At 44.0% G+C, this 19,448-nt stretch overlaps 1 protein-coding gene across 1 annotated transcript; it reads right to left on the bottom strand.

Annotated features, from left to right (window-relative positions):
* Nucleotides 1-16,381: 16,381 nt before the first annotated feature.
* LOC308346990 (cationic amino acid transporter 3-like) lies at nucleotides 16,382-18,220 on the bottom strand (the record flags this gene model as incomplete). The annotated part of the gene is made up of 1 exon (XM_080810159.1): nucleotides 16,382-18,220. The coding sequence occupies one exon, from the start codon at nucleotides 18,218-18,220 to the stop codon at nucleotides 16,382-16,384; it is 1,839 nt and encodes a 612-aa protein (XP_080666285.1).
* Nucleotides 18,221-19,448: the final 1,228 nt, after the last annotated feature.

Below are 19,448 nucleotides of genomic sequence, written 5' to 3'. Positions count from 1 at the left end.
TCACCTAGATCTAGCCCTTCCTTTCTTTCAAGCCCTGCCCAGGATTCTCCTCCTTCAGGAAGACTTCCCTAAGTAAGCCAAATTTCCAATTCCAAAAATTTCTCTTTTATACTGTGTATCTGGTACCCAGTTTGCAATTTCCTGTGTATGCATCTATCAGACTCAAACTTGTATAGCCTGATGCTCCTCCTCCCCCTCAATAATTTCAAGAGTTTTATGTTCAGAATCGAGCATAAAAAGAGTCCAAGTTACAGAGTTATAAAAAACCGAGTGGGCAACCTAGGGAAGGGGGAGGCAGCAGTGATGGGTGGAAGATCATGAAGGTGAGAATGTGGGATGTAGAATTGATGGAAGAGGCAACCATAAGAAAACCATCATTAAGCTTTTCTTCATCATCTATGTACACATACCTCTGGGCTGGATTATACAGAAAGAAATTATATAGATTAGCCTCCTGCACATTCAAGTTTCATAATACAGTCACAATAATGTAATAAACAAAGGACAGACAAACCCAAAAAGGAAAGATCAGAAGGCTGAAATATTAAATAAGAATATCCCACAGAAATCATAAGTAAATGTAAATTGAGACTAAAGATGAAGATGTGTGCAAAATGAGAGGGAAGGACAGGGTTTGAGAAAAGGAGTGGGGAAGGGATAAAGAAGGAGGTGGATATCCAAGTCCAGCCATCCTGAGCCCAAGGAAGTCACCAGCTCACCCGTAATCCAGGAAGGAATCCTTAAAATGAAGGAACTCTGGGGATGTTTTGAAGGATAGGAAAGAGACGGTTTGCTAAAGAGCACAACCCCTGTTTGAGAGAGCGTGGAAAGCAAACAAGTACAAGAGGATCACAGCAGATAAGCCTGAGCAGGAGGAGGGTGGGAGGCAGTGTTCTGCTCCCATCTCAATCCTCCACCAGTCAGCACTGTAATCCCAGGATCCCATGGCTGCCTGGAGCCGAGCACTGTGCATAATAGTTAGACCCCGTATCACAAATAGACACAGGGCTCCTAGTTCCTACTTCACAGTGCCTGGCACATAGCTGGTGCTCAATAAACACCAAGGAATAAAGAGTTGATTAACTGATCGAATATTTTAATTTCAACAGAATGGGGTGAAGTTTGATATCAGAAATTACTTCCTGCCTGTGTGAATGGGAAGACAGTAAGAGCCAAAACCATTTATAGGCACAAAACTGTTCCCCAGATTCTCAGGCCAACATGGACCTCTAAAATGTCTTGTTCTCCATCTCTCACTTCTAAGAAAGAAGGAAGGTGATACTTATTATATCCCTACTATGTGCCAGTAGTAGGTGCTTATGCATAGAGTATTTCATTTATGCAAGCCATATTCCAGCCCAGCCTTTCCAGAAAGACTGCTTGTATTTTTTCCTTTAATATCCCGCAGAGATGGTAACTTCCTACTTCCATTTTTAAGGCTTTCCTTTTGACTAAGGGCCATACTTTATGGTACAATTTAAACTTATTTTCATTCAAATTTTCTCTCATATAATCCTTCCCTTATCCCTCTCCCTATCTTATCCCAGCTCCCCCTACATACCTCCCACATACACATTGTTTTCTTCTCTTCTGGTTCCTTGCTCCCTTTTTCCACCCCAAAAGCAAACAACCCTCCCTAAACCAGTGAAAGGTAGATGGAAAGAAGGAAGGAGAGGACACTAGGCTAAGATGGAAGCCTTGAGCCCAGAAAGACGAACGAGGGCGGGAGGAGAGAGCAACCCGCCCTCCGTCAAGGTGGCTTTGCCTGCAGTTTTTATTATGCATCGATTTTCTTATCCATCTTCTTTAGAGCCTCTTAGATCTTCAGGCTGCGGCTGTTTCTCCAAATTGTCATTCACTCCAAGCTCTCCAGCTCCTTGCAGCAGCTAAGGGGGGGGGGGGGGGGGAGAAGGCAGCCAAGAGAGGTGAATGAGGGTTGCTAAGTAACCGTTGCCAAGGAGCCAGTACCAAGGAGCATCCCAAGCTGCCTGCCTATTCCAGCCTACCCCCCCTTCCACATCCTCCCCTCACTTAAGTTCTCTCAGGTCTATAAAGCAGCTTGATTCTGTCACCTTTGCCAGCTGCAGAGCTATTTCCTTAGCTCTTCAGGTAGAGGACTACAGACTCCAGTGACTGAGAATCTCATATTCCCAAACCAGGGCAGGTCATCATGGGCACCCACCCATCTGTCCTTCAGATGACACAGTTAAAAACAAATTATTAAAATGTTTTAATTTAATTGACAAAAATAAAGATCCTGAGTTAAAAGGGCAGACAAGGGGGCCAGGTGGAGAACCAGAGTGTGTCCAGCTCCCTAAGTGGATTTGAACCCCCTCAGGGAAACTCCATTATCTGATCTGAAATTTCGTGAATTCCAAGAACAGAAGATGTATCCTGTTCCAATAGCAGATCATTTCCAAATTAAAATGATACTTTGATTAGTTAAAATTGGGACGATCTTCTGATAAGGATTATCCATAACTGCCCCCTCAGTCAAGGCAGAGACACCAGACAGTACTACATGATATTTTCTAACAAATGTACCATTCAACTCAAATAAATATTAGAAATTCACACCCCTTCAGGGGTAGTAGAGGGAGTAAATAGCAGAAAAAAACTGAAGGGAGTGCACAGGGAGAGCGTCACTCTGGAAAACCAGTCTAGAATTCAAACTCTACCACAAATAATCTAGAAGGCAGATAATCATTCTTCCGCCAACAACCCCAGATAACCCTGGAGTCACTGTCTTTCTGTGGCTGGTTTAGAGGAGCAAGGACATTACCCTGGGCTCTCAAAAGTACCCCCACTTCTAAATTGACTAAGGGCATTCTCTTCACTAGACTCAAATCCTATCATATGCCATTTGTTCTCAGGATGGCCAAAAGCATCCCTGTCTTTGGTCAAAGGGTTTCTCAGCCACACTCTTGTCATTACTGAGAAAAACGTATCCCATGGTTTCCTTCAGAATCTACCAATTTTCTACTCCCAAGAGTCAATACATCCTAAATTTTCCTGATGCTGCTTTCAGGCCAATCAGTAACACTGAGGATGAGAAGTCTTTATATGTAAAGATTTCCAAAATGTACTTGTATAGTATAGCACCGTGGTAGGTAAAAACAAGACTTTCAAGTCATAGGCATAATTTCTTGAACAAAGAACTTTACCTCTCTAAGCTTCCATCTCTCATCTATAAAATGAAAAACAACATCACCTATTTTGTGGAATTCTTATAGGAGGTGGAATTTTTTGAATATTTGTATATATTTATTCAATATTTGTAAATATTGTGCAATGATATGTGCAGGATCTTAACATAAGTGCTCAAAAAATAGCTGCTGTCGTTATTGTCATCATCACTATTACGATTCTGGTCTGCTCAAAATTAGGCAATAGACAAATGGACAAATCAAAACATGGAAACACTCACCAAAAAAACTCAAGTTTATATGGCCACCCAACTTCCAAACATGAGCTAACTGTCAGTGAAGTAAAGCTGGAAGGCTCAGGCTATATCTAAGGAACAATATGGACCCAAGAAGGTAACCTCCACTGAAGCTGGGATAAAGCTGTTCTTGGGGCCATAACCTTGGCCCATACTGTATTCCTAAGGATCCCCAATAAGTCCACCAAACAAAGCCCAAATTAAGAAATTGAGAAGAAGGGCGCCTGGGTGGTTCAGTGGGTTAAGCCTCTGCCTTCGGCTCAGGTCATGATCCCAGGGTCCTGGGATCAAGCCCCGCATCGGGCTCTCTGCTCCATGGGGAGCCTGCTTCCCTCTCTCTCTCTGCCTGCCTCTCTGCCTACTTGTGATCTCTCTCTGTCAAATAAATAAAATCTTAAAAAAAAAGAAAGAAAGAAATTGAGAAGAAAGAATGAATAAAGGAGGACCAAAGTTTCCCTCTGCCTTGACCCCTTAATCTAACCAACTTTATTTAAGTATCTGTCACTTGCCTCTCAGCCCCATCTATTCAGGAAGATGGGTCAGAAGGCCACTACCACAAGTCAGCGTCTATCTGTTCTTCTTGATGTCTGGCCACCATGCCTTTTGCGTGGTGGCAAAAGTGCCCACAGCTCACTCCCTCAGAGATGCAGTCCTTAAAAATGTATCCCTTCATCTCTTCAGAGTTGGAATCACAGCTGAAGAAGGTTGAGAGGAAAAGAAAAGTAGAAAAGAGAGAGAATTAAGGCAGGAAGAACTGACCAGACAGTGGGTGGAGAGGGGTTAAAAGGATGGTAGGGAGGGAGGGAGAGGTTGCAGGGGGAGAATCAAAAGAATGAAGAAGCAAGAGTAGAGTAAATGAAATTTATAGAACATTATCCCCAACTCCACGAAGTGGTTGTAGAAAGAAATAGACCTGGTGAGGAGGGAAAAGAGGAAGAAGGGACAGGAATGGAGAGGGAGGCAAATAGCTGTTCTATAGGAAAACAACATGAGTTTAGGCCTAAGGCAGAAATCCCCAATATACATGTTGCTTTGGTGTTGCAGAGCCTTTTCTGGAAGGGACTTGGGACTTAAAGCTGTTCTCCCTGAAAGTGACGGGTCACAGGAGCATCTGCTGAAGGGAAATTTGACAAGGTAAACTCATGTGCTGTGGAATAGAGGATCGGGGAAGTTATTAGCAAGCTATTTCCTATTTCAATCACTTGGATTATGGTTGAAAAGGGATAAAGTACAAAAACAAGGTAGTTAAGAGAGTCCATGATTCTGACCGAAGCATCTCCTTCTCTCCCATCCCCTAATCCATTGAACCAAGAGAAGATAATTGGACCCTCTTCCTTCCTCTATCTGCCATCCTCTCATCCTCTATCTTTTGAACAAAACTCCTTGGGAAAATCTGTCCATATTCACCCGCGTTAATGTCAGCTCTGGCACCAGAATCTGTCCTGGCCTGCCCTGAGCTACATGCCCCATCCTGTCTGCCTCAGAAGGGAGCCAGTAATGCTGCTGCCCACTGAGAGAGAGACTCCAGAAAGGACCTTCAGCTAGGAACTAGAGTATTAGTATAGCTTACAGATTATGAACTCTACCGTGGATTTAAGTCTGAGATCCCAGGGTTCAGGAGTCAGCTTCACCATTCCCCTGCCTCCACGTATCTTTGGGCCTCGCTCTTCCTTTTCCTCTTCCAAGCAGTGTTCATTCTATCCTACCTCATTTACCTATACCCATAGCATGAAGTCGCTTGCCAGATGTGAAACCCACTTGAGCCCATCTCAGGTGCCAGCCCTAATGCAGATGTTGGAAGATACACCTCCTGCTTCAGGTGCAGCAAGAGGCCCAACTTGGACAAGAACTTGGCTGTTTGACTTCAAGGGCTCTGTAGGTACCACTATTCCAAAGTGCCTGTCCGTCTCCAAAGATGAGCAGCGCAAAGTATAGCTCTTCCTTCTCCAACAAGTATCTCTTCAAAACAAAGCAATGTGAGTCCTCTAGGCACAATTCTGGACTAGGGAGCAGAGAGGAAGGGTTTCTCTTAAAGCAGATGTATAGCGTTTACCCTTGTACAGGACAGCCCTTGTACAGAAGCTGGTCCCAGTGGGGTGGGCAAAGGGTGAAGAGGTGAGGGATACAACTTCAATCAGAGAAACTTATGGTAACCTAAGTAAGACCTCTCAACCATCTGAGGGTCCCTCAGCATGACCGAGGAGGTAAGGGCCTTTGTGAGAAGAGGAACCATTACTTTTGATCTAGCAACCAAACTGTGTTATTCTAACAGGAAGCAGGGCTCAAGCAGGTGTAAAAACTCCAGTACCAATACCAGTCTCAGATTCTCCTTACCCATTCCCAAGGCTTTCTTAATGTGACCTCTCCTCTACAAGAAGCAAAAACTAATGCTACCAACTTGTGCCAGGAGGAGGCTGGCAGGAGAGTAGAGAAAAGAAGACCCAGGTAATGAAAGAACTAGCTGAGGCTGCCTGGAGATTGGCGGACTGCGTGCTCCTCACAGCCTTGGTTGTCTTCAGCCTTGGAGCACAGATCCAGGAATGACCAGGGTGAGTCTCGAAAGTCAATCAGGGGATATCTTCCCCCTCCCCAAAATCCAAAATCCCTGATCAGCTCCCCCAAGAAGGACAGAACCCAGAACCCACTGAGAGTGAGGTGGGAGGTAAAAGGGAGTCTCTATGACAGCAATTTGCGTCTCTCTTCGGGTACTTCTGTCTCCATCTCTTCCCCAGCTTCTCACATCCTGGGGCATTATTTCAGAGGCCTCTACCTTGATCTGTCTCCAAGTCTCTAATAAGATCAAAGCTCTTAACACCTGTTTTGCTTGCGACTCTTCGGCTAGAGAAGAGGGGGCAGGGTCCATCCTGAGGCAAGGGGAGGGCCTTGACTTCCCCTCTTCCCAAGGCAGTTGGGAGGTTGGGAAGTTGGACCAAAGGAGGAACCAAATCTAAGGAACCAAATCTAAAAACGCCCCCTGGTGGGAAGGCTGCTGTTCTCATTCTGGCGTTGATTTTATTATTACTGCTCTTCAAGTTATAAATTGAATTAACTCATAATAATAATAGGGTAAATATATTACAGTGACCATAAAGGACTTTCCTAACCTCCCTATCTAAAGAAAATTCCCTGTTATTCTTTATCACAAGATCCTGTTCATTTTCTTCAGGTGTTTATCAAACACTAATTATTTGAACACTCGTTTTCTTGTTTATTATCTATTTCCCACTAGGAAAAGCTCTAGATTTGAATGAGGGAAAGAATGAATTATTAATAAATAAACTATATGTGAGTAGATCTACTGGTGGGATAAAAATTTCTTAGTTATATGATCTATACCTGGAAGTATCATGTCCAAACCTTTATTAACAATAATATCCTTGGGGCGCCTGGGTAGCTCAGTGGGTTAAAGCCTCTGCCTTCGGCTCGAGTCATGGTCTCAGAGTCCTGGTATCAAGCCCCGAATCGGGGGGGGGGGGGGGTCTCTGCTCAGCAGGGAGCCTGCTTCCCTTCCTCTCTCTGCGTGCCTCTCTGCCTACTTGTGATCTGTCTGTCAAATAAATAAATAAAATCTTTTTTTTAAAAAAACAATAATATCCTTAATCAATAATCATAATGGCCCCTACTTCTACATCTCTACCCATGGCCTCTTCCCCTACGACTCTATACCAGGCATGAAAGTCATTTAACAATTCTTTAGCTCTGTGTTAAGTGCCCTGGAGAGAATATAAAAATGTACAGGGCACAGTCTCCCCACTCCAGAGGTGTAGAGTTGAATGGTGGAGAAAGGAAAGACACAAGGTAGCCACAACTGAAAACAGTGTGCAGAAAGACAGCTATGGTAAAACTGACAAAAGGAGTAGAGGAGGTCAAAGGAAATAAATTGTTTCTGGTACGGATTATCCAGGAAGGCTTGGAAAGGAGGTAACTTTTAAACTGGACCACGATAACTGTAGGATTTCAGTAGTCAGTAATTGGGAGGATGGAATTCCAAGCAAAAGACATGGCAACTGGGAAAGACTTTTTACTTCGGGCATTATTCGATATTGAATTTTGTTCATCATTAGAAAGTGAAATGCAAGGACCAGTGAAATTGAAGATTAAAATGCAGAAGCTGGAGGCTTTGACTAGGGAAGACAGGAGCCAGGACCTGGACCCTGGCTCAGGATCTATTTCTCACTTCTCTTGCATCTGTCTTATTTAAGAGGTATGCGGTTCAAGTGGGACAGGGTACCCATGATGCCTCCATCTATATGTCTCTCATCACCTCTCTCCCCCCACTGAGTTCTTTATTAACAACAAAATGATTTCTTAATCTCATTACTGAGAAAAGCACAAAGCACGGAAAAGCATATGTTACACAAATTAAGTGAGGTAATTTGCATACCTGCAGAAAGGGAGAAACCTCTCCTCCTTGTATCTCCATAGTCAATTTTTCTCAATCTTCTGACACTATATGTCAATAAATATCTATATTTCCTCCTTCTCTGGACAAGAGATGTTGTTAAATGTCAAATGTAAAGTAAAGTTTGTCATAAAAATCCCTCATTAAAAAATCTCCCAACTACCAGCATTGGCAAATGGAGGAGGGGAGTTCCTGGGCTGTGTTTGCCTTCAAACCATGTGCAGGTCATCCCGCCTCCTGCTTCCAGGAGCTTTGCTTCAGGTTTTCTAAAGAAGTAAACAGACACATTCAACTCCTCTTACCATTCCTGCTTCTGTCAAAGCTCATTGCTTTCTATGAAATTAGTTTCACAAATGACTCGTTTCTCATAATCGCAACTCTAGATTCCTTAATTAGTATAATTTTTTAAAAGATTTTACTTATTTATTTGACAGACAGAGATCACAAGTAGATAGAGAGGCAGGCAGAGAGAAAGGGGGAAGCAGGCTCTCCACCAAGTAGAGAGCCCAATGTGGGGCTCGATCCCAGGACCCTAAGATCATAACCTGAGCCGAAGGCAGAGGCTTAATCCACTGAGCCACCCAGGTGCACCCTTAATTAGTATAATTTTTAATTCTCCTCTTTCCATGATGGCTCAAATGGAGAGTTCCACTTGAAAGCAAAGAAGTAAATAAAATGACTTCTCTTAGTACCTTCCATCAGGGGGTTCTAGGAGAGGGGAGGTGGTTACGTGGATGGTGTACATACAAGGGCAGCTGTGTATTAGACTAGAAAGTAAAAGACAGGAGGGGATTGCCTTGCGGCTGCTGTTTCTCTTTCTCTGCAAACCTCCTCTGATTATAGCAGATTTATAGGGGCCCCAAAGCAGCCCAGCATCTTAGCCATAAACTTCCCAGAAAGAAAACTCATTGAGGTTCCCTTGAGAGGCGATGAAAAATAAATATCAGGGTTTGGTACAAACACATCAACCAGGGCCAGGGGTGGAAGGCAGCCAGTTCCTTATAGCTGGTTTAACTCCTTCAGGATTTGTGTACACACACACACATCATACCCAAATATGCTCATGTTTATAGACCTACTGAGATAAATGTACCCCACTCCTCGGTGCATATTTCCACTCAAATTCAAACACTTATGTCCATATAGTATGCACACACGCATAACTTTCAATGAGTTGCTTTATGACCATAATATACCCAGCCTCTCCCCCTTCCCAAGCTCCTGACTACAGGGTGGGGCACAGTGAAGGTGAATGAGAGAATGTCTGAGTATAAGCTTGCATGTGTCACTAAGTGTGTCTCTAACTACATTCCATAAAACAAATAGAAATTGTTTTTTCATTATTCATTATTTGGAATTATCCACTGTCTTTCAGTTATTTCTATGCCATCAAGTTTCAGTGATCATCTATCCCTTACTAAGCCACTACTCCTTGCAGACTGTAGTTCAGGGGTGAGCAGCATGAGTTTTGCTCAAATTTGGTACAAATCCTAGCTTCACTACTCACTCTGTACAGATCACTTCACCTCTCTGAGCCTTAGATTCAACTTTTGTAAAATGAGGATAACAATACTCACCTCATAGAACTTCTGTATTAAATAGGTGATGGGGGCACCTGGGTGGCTCAGTGGGTTAAAGCCTCTGTCTTTGGCTCAGGTCATGATCTCAGGGTCCTGGGATCGAGCCCCGAATCGGGCTCTCTGCTCAGCGGGGAGCCTGCTTCCCCCTCTCTCTCTGCCTGCCTCTGCCTATTTGTGATCTCTCTCTGTCAAATAAATAAATAAAATCTTTTTTAAAAATAAATAAATAAAATAAAAAATAAATAGGTGATGATGGAAAGTGCTTAGAACACAGTATAGGGAATAGGACTCAACAAAAGGAACTATTGTTATCATGATCATTTGAGGGGCACCGGAGATATAGAGAAGTAATTCATAAAAGAGATGTTATTTTCCTTTAGGAGTTTTTACAATCTCATCAATAAGGCAAGAGAAATACATGGAGTGAAAGGACAAGGCAACCTAAAACTCTTCTTTGAACCTAAAAATGCAACCTATTCTCCTAAACCCAAACCCTGTTTTAAAATTTTTAGCAGACTTCATTGCTTTAATAAGATTGTTTTTTCTTTCTCACCACCTGACTCTCATTCTTTCTCACCCCAGGCTCTCATTTAAGGAGTTTAAGGAGAATTCTTGGGATAAAAAAGGCTTTGAGTGTTCATTTTGTGCATTTCCCTGATTCTGGGCAGGAGCCCATCTGAGGCATTCCAAACGCAAGTGAGACAGCCATGTGAATGACCAGAGAGACTGCACCTTCCTAACTCCCCCAGTCACCCTCTAATCTCAGAAAATTCTTTGCTATGTTCAATCTCAAGATGTTTTCCCTCAATATTGGCCTCTCCTTATCACTCATTCTAATTGCAGGTGAGGTATACAAACCCTCAAAAGCTGAAGAAAAGGGGTTCCTTGGTGGCTCAGTGGGTTAAGCCTCTGCCTTTGGCTCAGGTCATGATCCCAGGGTCCTGGGATGGAGCCACGCATCTAGCTCTCTGCTCAGCAGGGAGCCTGCTTCCTCCTCTCTCTCTCTCTCTCTCTCTCTGCCTGCTTCTCTGCCTACTTGTGATCTCCATCTGTCAAATAAATAAATAAAATCTTTGAAAAACAAAAAAGCTGAGGAAAATTCTCAATGCCGACCTGGTAAAATTGTTGCATTGCCTATTACCCCAAGTCTCCAGAATTATAGGTCTCATGTATTTTGTTTTTAACCCATTAAAAATCATCAAAATATCCCTTACAAAGCATTGATTTGGTCGCTACCAGGGTATAACCCCTTACCCAGTCATCTGGTCTCTCCTTAAAGCTTTTGAAAGATGAAAATATCTTTGAAAGTAAAAATATCATGAAAATATCCTAATTCCCATGACAATTAAGAACTCCTATTTCAATCCCTCCAACCCCCATAGGCTCCTCAATTAGCATCACCAAATTATCACTCATTTGATTAAGGGACAGTACAACCCTGAGGCGGGGCATGACTAATATGACCTCCCCAGTCCCTTTCAGTCCATCACATGAAGTAGGGGAAATAAAATTGGCAGCACTCCCAACCCACGCAGAGCTTGCCCCAGGGGAGCCCCTGAGGACCAGGCAGACTCCAGCGTGGGCACGGCAGGCATTTTCCCAAAGTGGGCAGAGTGCCAAACCCTGGCATAGTGACTGGTGTGGGAGGCCTAGAGACAGGAGGGAAGCCAGGGCCCACATTTCTCCCTCTTCCCCAAATTAAATTTCCCCAGTGTAGGTCCCTCCTTGAAAGAGCATACAAATCACTTGGGAGCTTATTAAAAATGAAGATTCTGATTCAGTATGTCTGGATTGGGGCCTACGATTCTGCATTTTTAACAAACTCGGTAACACTCATACTGGTGGTCCACAGACCATACTTTGAAAAGCAAAGCTCTAGATGACTGTAGTAGTTTCTACAACTGTCTCCCAAGAAGTCTGTCTATCCATATCCTTCTCTCTGTCTATCCACCAGATGGCAAAGAGAATTGTATCTCATCCCTTCCTGATTCAGAGATCTCCCTCCGTGGCACAATACACAATACAAACTTGGCTCATAAATTCCCTTCAAATGTGAAAAAACACATCCTTCACAACAGTCTCGTTCTTTCATGACTCTTTAAGGTCTGTGTAGCCTAGAATTGCTGTCCCATTTCTTTTGAAACTCACCTCTCCCTCTCTTATTTCCCAAATTGCTCCATAGGCATCTTCCTCCAGGAAGTGTCTCTTGACCAATACCTCTCTCTCGGTTTCTGCTCAGACCTTCCCTTCCAAAGGAATGAGCTTTCCATCCCTATCCAGTTCTTAATCCTTCCTATTTCAGTCCATTTTTTTCCCCATTTGGGGTGTAAAATCTCTCTCTCCAAAGAATCTTAGATGCCCTCACAAGGTTTTTGCACCAGTCTCTCAAAACAGCATCTAAAGGAATTGGTAAATACACAGGCAATCCTAGCAGGCTCCCCCGGAGTCACCTGCTCCCTATTGGGAATATGAGAAATTCTGCAAATAAGAAGTAGCTTCCTATCCCTCCCTCCCAGGGCAGGCCCCATACATAAATACAATAGAAAAACACTGGCCCGTCTATGCCACAGCACAGAACTCTGCTGTTCTGTTGCTGTTCTGATGCCTGTTGTGCCCACGCTGGAGCCAGTCTAGACTTCAAGGATTCCGTGGAGTCAGGTAGAATGGGTTGGGCCTTCTATCAATTTTGCTACTTCCTCCCCCTCCCCCAAATCCCATGGGAATAGATGGAGAGGGACCAGAGGAGGTCCGTTCAGGCATTCTCCTGCCCCAGGGCTGTATTTTCCCTGCTGCTCTTTGAATGAACAGCACTGTTCTTACTGCTGGGTCTAGAGGAAGGAGAGTACCTCCCCCTTGCCCTGAGCAAGATTCCACTGTGATGGAACAGACAGGACAGGACAATCACCAGAACTCAGGCATAGCCAAACAAGGGCAAAATTAGAAGTGACTGGTACAGTTCTAGATGCTGGGCATAGATCTAGATACAGTTCTAGATATAGTTCTGGATGGACAGAAATGTCGTTTGGCAAGGAGACTTTCCTAGAAGATAGTTTGAAAGGAATAGCACAGTACTAGCCTGAAAGGAAGGAGAATTTTCTGTACCAAAGACATGTGTAAGGTTCAATTCAATTTCAAATGAATTTATTGAATGCTCATTTTGTGCCTGGTCCCCCAGGTATATGTTCTAGAGGCGTGAACAAGATACACTCCTTAACTTATGATCTACAATCTAGGGAACAAAATAAATAAAGATAACTGTAGTATTTTATTTTTTTTATTTTGGCTTTAGTGCGGGAGCATAATTGACATATAAAATTATAAGATATTTAAAGTGTACATTGTGGTGATTTCATATATACACACACTGTGAAATGATTCACTATGATTTCCCCACTGTGAAAGGATTAACAATGGTATTTCAATCTGAATGTTTCATTAAATGAGGGTAAGTGTCAAAGGGACATCTTTACATGGGGACAGGCTTTCAGATGGAGCTTCAGTTTTCAAAGTGTGGTCCCTGGACCAGCAGCATCAGCATCACCTGGGAACTTGTTAGAAGTTCCTGGGCCCCACCCAGACCAACTGAATTCCAAACTCTGGAGCGGGGACCAGCAGGCTATTTTCACAAGCCCTCCATGTGAGGTGACACCCCCTGAAGTTTGAGCACCAGTGAGCAGTACTATTCCTGGCTGCTCTCAAGCCCCGATCTCCCACTGTGACTTTGATCAGTGAATTGGAGAGACAGCTCTGTGCATGCCCAGCTCAGCCTCTTCCAGTTTTTTGTTGGTTTCTGTTTTTTATCCAAAACCAACCTGCCCACAGAACACATGCATTCAACCTGCTCACACATGAAAAAGTCTAATAAAAGCAGGCTCTCCCCTGAGGTAAGAGGAAGGGGCTGCTCTCCCCGTGATGAGGAGTAAGTCTTTCTAATTTAGTGACACAGTATTTGCCAGCCAACTAGGCTGCAGCTCTAAAGCAGATGGTTTAACCATGTCTGTATGTCTTGATTATCAGTTGGCTCCAAACATAGGAGGGAAATGCAATGTCATTTATTGTACCGCTACAGCTCCAACACTGGGTTACAGAGAAAAAGTGGGCAGGATACAGGTTCAGATTTCATGCAGTAGGGAGACCCAGTTAAGAGAATAATAGGACAAAAAAGAAAAAAAGACGAAATTCTTAAATTTTTTTAACTAAACAGAACCTGAGAAATTATCAGTTCTGACCTCTCATGTTACAGATAAATAAGCAGAAGGAACTGAGTGGCTTGCTCAAAGTCACATTACCAGTTAGTGGTAGAAACAAGACTTAAACCCGGGACACCTGGCTCTCAGCTGTGCACTTTCTAAGCAGCTGGACTAAAGCAGACAGTAGTAGAGAAACTTTCCAAATCCAGGAATACAGATATCACCAAGTAGGAGAACCAACCCCAGGGATTTTCAGCATGGGTGGTGGGTTCAAAGCCAAAGTGCTTTGTGCTCCGGGGGAAACTCTGGCTCCAATCCAACTGCGCATGCTCTGTTGCCCGCTCACACCATGAGCCTCAATGAGCTCTGAACACTGCCTCGTTTTCCTGTCCTTTTCCTAGTGTTGTTCTCTCTGCCTACAATCTCTCCTTGCCACTCAAATATCATTCCTCTACAAAATCTTCTCTGGTTTCACCACCCAACCCTCACCACTGTGCCAGCCTCAAATGATCATCCTCCGATCTGAATTTCCTAGACACTTTCTTTGGATATTTCTTATGACAACACTTTCGACCTTGCGTGGCAGCTATGCTTTACTCACTGTAGTGGAATATAAGCTCCTAGGGCCGCCTGACTGGCTATGTTGGAAGAGCATGTGACTTTTCATCTCGTGAGTTCAAGCCCCACATTGAGTATAGAGATTACTTAAAAATAAAATCTTTTATTTAAAAAAAAAAAAAAAAAAACAGGGGGCACCTGGGTGGCTCAGTTGGTTAAGCGACTGCCTTCGGCTCAGGTCATGATCCTGGAGTCCCAGGATCGAGTCCCACATCAGGCTCCCTGCTCGGCACGGAGTCTGCTTCTCCCACTGACCTCTCTCCTCTTATGCTCTCTCTCTCTCTCTCATTCTCTCTCTCTCTCAAATAAATAAATAAAATCTTTAAAAAAAAAAAAAAAAACAGGGGGCGCCTGGGTGGCTCAGTGGGTTAAGGCCTCTGCCTTTGGCTCAGGTCATGATCTCAGGGTCCTGGGATGAGCCCCGCTTCGGGCTTTCTGCTCAGCGGGGACCCTGCTTCCCCCTCTCTCTCTCTCTGCCTGCCTCTTTGCCTACTTGTGATCTCTGTCTGCCAAATAAATAAATAAAATTTTAAAAAAAACAATATAAACTCCTTAAAAAAATAAATAAAAACAAAATATAAGTTCCTTAAGGGGAGGGACTATATTCCAGCTTTTTTTTTTTTGTCTGTTTCTAGTACATTTTTTAGTGAAGAGTAATTAACATACAGTGTTATCATATTTGTTTCAGGTATGCAACATAATGATTCAACAATTCCATACAGTACTCAGTGTTCATCAAGATCAGTGCACTCTTAATTCCCTTTATCTATTTCACCCTTCCTCCCACCCACCTTACCTTTGGTAACCACCAGTTTGTTCCTTCTGTTTAAGAGTCTAGGAGAGTTTTTTTTTTTTTTTGTCTCTTTTTTTGTTTTATTTTTTCTATTTCATTTGTTCTATTTCTCAAATTCCACATATGAGTAGAAATCATATGGTATTTGTCTTTCTCTTACTGACTTATGTCACTTAGCATTATACCCTCTAAGTCCACCCATGTTGTTACAAGTGGCAAGATTTCCTTCTTTTTTATGGTTGAGTCATATTTCATTTTGTATATGTACCACATCTTCTTCATCCATTCGTCTACTGATGGACACTTGGGTTGCTTCCATACCCTGGCTATTGTCAATAATGCTGCAATAAACATAGGGTTGCATACATCCTTTCAAGTTAGTGAAAATGAAAAGCTTTTACATGGCAAAGGAAACCATGAACAGAACAAAAAGGCAACCCACTGAATGGGAGAAGATACGTACAAATGATATATCCAATGAGTTAATGTCCAATGTCCAAATACATGAAGAATTTATACAACTCAACACCAAAAAACAAACAATCCAATTTAAAAATGGTCAGAGGACCTGAAAAGACATTTCTCCAAAGAAGAGATACAGATGGCAAACAGAAACATGAAAGATGTTCAGCATCATTCACCATCAGGGAAATGCAATTTAAAACTAAAATGAGTTAGCACTTTATACGTGTCAGAATGGCTAAAATCAAAAAGACAAGAAATAACAAGTATTGGTGAGGATGAGAAGAAAAAGGAATCATCATGCAACGTTGGTGGCTGTTGGTACAACAACTACAGAGCTAGTATGGAGGTTCCTCAAAAAATTAAAAATAGAATTACCATATGATCCAGTAATTCCACTAGTGGGCATTTACCCAAACAAAACAAAAACAAAAACACTCTTTCTAGTTTCTTTTAATAATAATTTTTAAGGGGCACCTGTGTGGCTCAGTCTTTAAGCATCTGCCTTCAGCTCAGGTCATAATCCCAGGGTCCTGGGATCGAGCCCCACATCAGGCTCCCTGCTGGGCAGGAAGACGCTTCTCCCTCTCCCACTCCCCCTGCTTGTGTTCCCTCTCTTGCTGTGCCTCTCTCTGTCAAAAAAAATAAATAAAATCTTTTATTAAAAATAATGATTTTTTTAAAGCCAGTAAGCAGACACAATTGAAAAGTAGACAAGTTAAAAAAAAAAAAAAAAAGATGAGAAAGAGCAAAGACACATCCTTCACTCCACAATAAGCACAGAGCTCTATTAGTGTTTCCCCACCAACATCCCATGGGAGGCCTAGCTTTCTGTGTGCTCAAGAGTACTCTCCACCATTGTGCAGGGAGACCAGACAGCATTCAGGTGTGACGTCAAATAGAACTTGTGTTGGCACTGTTGAGTTCAAGGTCATCCATTTGCGCCCTGACTAAAGTGGGTTTAATCCTGCGTGCGTGCTGGATCCCATAGCCAAAGTAGATAGCCAACCCAATCAGCATCCAGACACCAAATCGGACCCAGGTGCCAGCTGCCATCTGCATCATAAGGTAAACATTCATAAAGATGCTCAGGAGTGGGAGGAGAGGCAGAGCAGGGACCTTAAAGTAAAGGGGAGTGGAGCTCTGTGGCTGTCTCCAGATGACCCCAGTGATCCCAGTGATGAGCACCAGGAGAAGCACAACCACTATAATCAGTACCGGATCTCCAGAAAGCAGCAGAACTAGCCACTGAGCCAGCGTCAGGCCAAGAAGAGTCAGCAGCAGGGCAAGCAGTGAGGAGCAAACGTAGACAACCAGGCCAGAGAGTGCAGTGGGGGTGGGGCTGCCTGGATAAAAGAGTCCCCACATGGTCAGCTTCTCCAGCACAGGTCCGCTGTTCTGCTGCACCCCTGCTGCATCATCTTCATCCTTCATTTCAGGCTGATACCTGACGATGAGAACACAAATAGCCACCAGAGAGTATGTAAGCAAGGTCCCAATCGACATGAGGTCCACAAGATCGGTGAGTCCAAAGAGGAATGTTACAAAAGCTGTGATAATGCCCAAGGCCACAGTGGCCATGATGGGGAGGTCTGTTCTGGTGTACATCCTGGCAAGGACACCGAACAGGAGGCCATCGTCTGCCATCACATAGATCATCCAACGAATGAGGAACGTAGAATCCAAGATGCCGGTAGAAAGAGCACAGAGGGCTCCAACAGCCACAACATAGCCGGCAGGGGCCCAGCCAATATGGAGAAATGCCTCAGGCAAGGGGCTCCCAGATTGAAGCTGGTAGTAAGGCACCATGAGCGTAAGTGCTGCAGAGACACCGAAATACACCAAAAAGCAGATGAGCACTGAAATCACAATGCCCACGGGGACAGAACGCTTTAGATTCTGGGCTTCTTCGGCAGCAGTAATAATGCTGTCAAAACCGGTAAATGCATAGAAACAGGTAGCTGTTCCACGGAGAATTCCCTCAAAGCCAAAAGGCACAAACCCTCCAGAGCCCAGAGGGCCCAAGCTAGAAGTGTCATTGAGTCTAGACATGGTCATTATGTAGTCCTCTTCTGTGAGCTTCCAGTTGTGCAGGTTCCCCTTAATGAACCCAGAGATGATGACAAAACCAAGAACCAAAAGGTTCACCACTGTGAACACCATAGTAACCAGAACAAACTCACTAGCCCTCAGAGCCAGCAATCCGGTGAGCAATACCACCAGGCCCACAGCAAAGACGTCTGGATATTCTGTAAGGATGTAGGGAACATACAGTGAGATCCTCTCACTCAAGGTCTGAGAGATCTGGTTCCCAATCAGTCCATCAAAAGCTAAACTCCAGGCCCGGGCCATACTGGCCATACCAGTAACATAAGACAGGATAAGGTTCCAGCCAGTGATGAAAGCCCAGAGTTCACCCACAGTGACATAGCTGTAGAGATACGCAGAAGCAGACTGGGGAACCCGGGCACTAAACTCTGCATAGCACAGAGCGGTCAGCACAGAAGACAGGGCGGCCACCAAAAAGCAGATCACAATGGATGGTCCTGCTATTTCACTGGCCACCTCGTCAACCAGGACATACACACCTGCACCCACTGTGTTGCCCACACCCAGGGCCACTATATCCAGAGTGCTCAGGCTTCCGGCAGGAGAAATCTTAGCCACGTATTGCGCCAGTGTATGTCTACGTACCAGCTTTTTACCAAACCTGCAAAGTGCCTGGCGCAGCATTCTAGATGAAACTGAAGAGGATTCTAGGATCAGGCACTGTAGCAAATCCAGGGAGCCCAGAGTCCCTGACTGGGTTCAGTGAGGCTGAGTTAAGCCAAGCTGGGTTGGGGCTGCCAAGTTCGGGTGCTCAGGCTTCAGAGCTGCTGCTTCGTATTTCATCTTATGTGTGCTCTCCCTCCAGGATGCCTAAGACACAGTAAACAATAAATATTTACTGAAGCCATATTCAACCCACCAACCAAAGCTCAGGAGTCACATGTCACCTGTTGCACCCAAATATCACAGAAATGGACACCAAAGGACATTACAGAAAAAATCAGCTCTGCTTTCCCCCCAGAAAAAGTGCCAAATACCTCCCAACATTCTGCTTTTTTACGCACCACATGACATAATCCCATTTGGGTTCGTCTAACTCATGTAGCTTCATGTACTAATTAAGCTGTAAGACACAACAGGGCATGAATTTATTGTGCAATAATTCACACGCGGGATGTTTGCGCAGTGCTTGGGCGTGAGTTATGACACATTAATTCAAGGCCTAGAGGGCCTCGTTGCAATTACAGACCCATTTTTTAAATATCATCTGAGTTTAAAATACAAATATTGGTCCCCCAGTCTTAAAACCCTTAGCCCCCAAATCAGCTAGCCAAGGTCAGATGGCATTTTGGCCCCCTTCCTCCTCATTTTGCATTATCCATTTAGCTGTGCCGATGGCCAAGGAAGTACAGTCCAACCCTTCACCTTACCCACGTAGGCCCACAGGGCACTGTGAGATGAGAGAAAGAGGGAGGAAGGGGCAGGGCCTTCCTAACTACCTGCCAGAATGGGAGGAACAGGCTGTTGGGTACGGAAGCACAGGAAAAATGGGTGCAGCCGCCAACCCAGGGTCCATGACTAAGAAGGAGAAGAGCCAGAAAGGCCATTTTATGAATTCAGACGTTCAGTAAACTTCACCCAAAGCAACCAGGCAAAATTCACTACCACTTTTATGTCCACAGTTATGAGAGTGTGATGGGCAGGCAGAAAAGAAATGTCACCTAGCTCAGTGGCTCACAACCAAAACAATTCCTTCTGTCTCCTCCCTCTCTGGGTTCCAGGAGAAAAGGAGAGCTCACTTCTGTAGACAACACTCCTCGCTGGCCACACCATGCTCTATAAACACCCTATACCATCTGTGATGTCAGCTGCCAGCCACCTGGAGAATCTGCCCTGCTCTGTGAGCTTGTAT

This window comes from Martes martes, assembly GCF_963455335.1.
Source record: "Martes martes genome assembly, chromosome: 8".
Classification (NCBI taxonomy): Eukaryota; Metazoa; Chordata; class Mammalia; order Carnivora; family Mustelidae; genus Martes; species Martes martes.
This window is presented reverse-complemented; position numbering and strand designations above follow the sequence as displayed.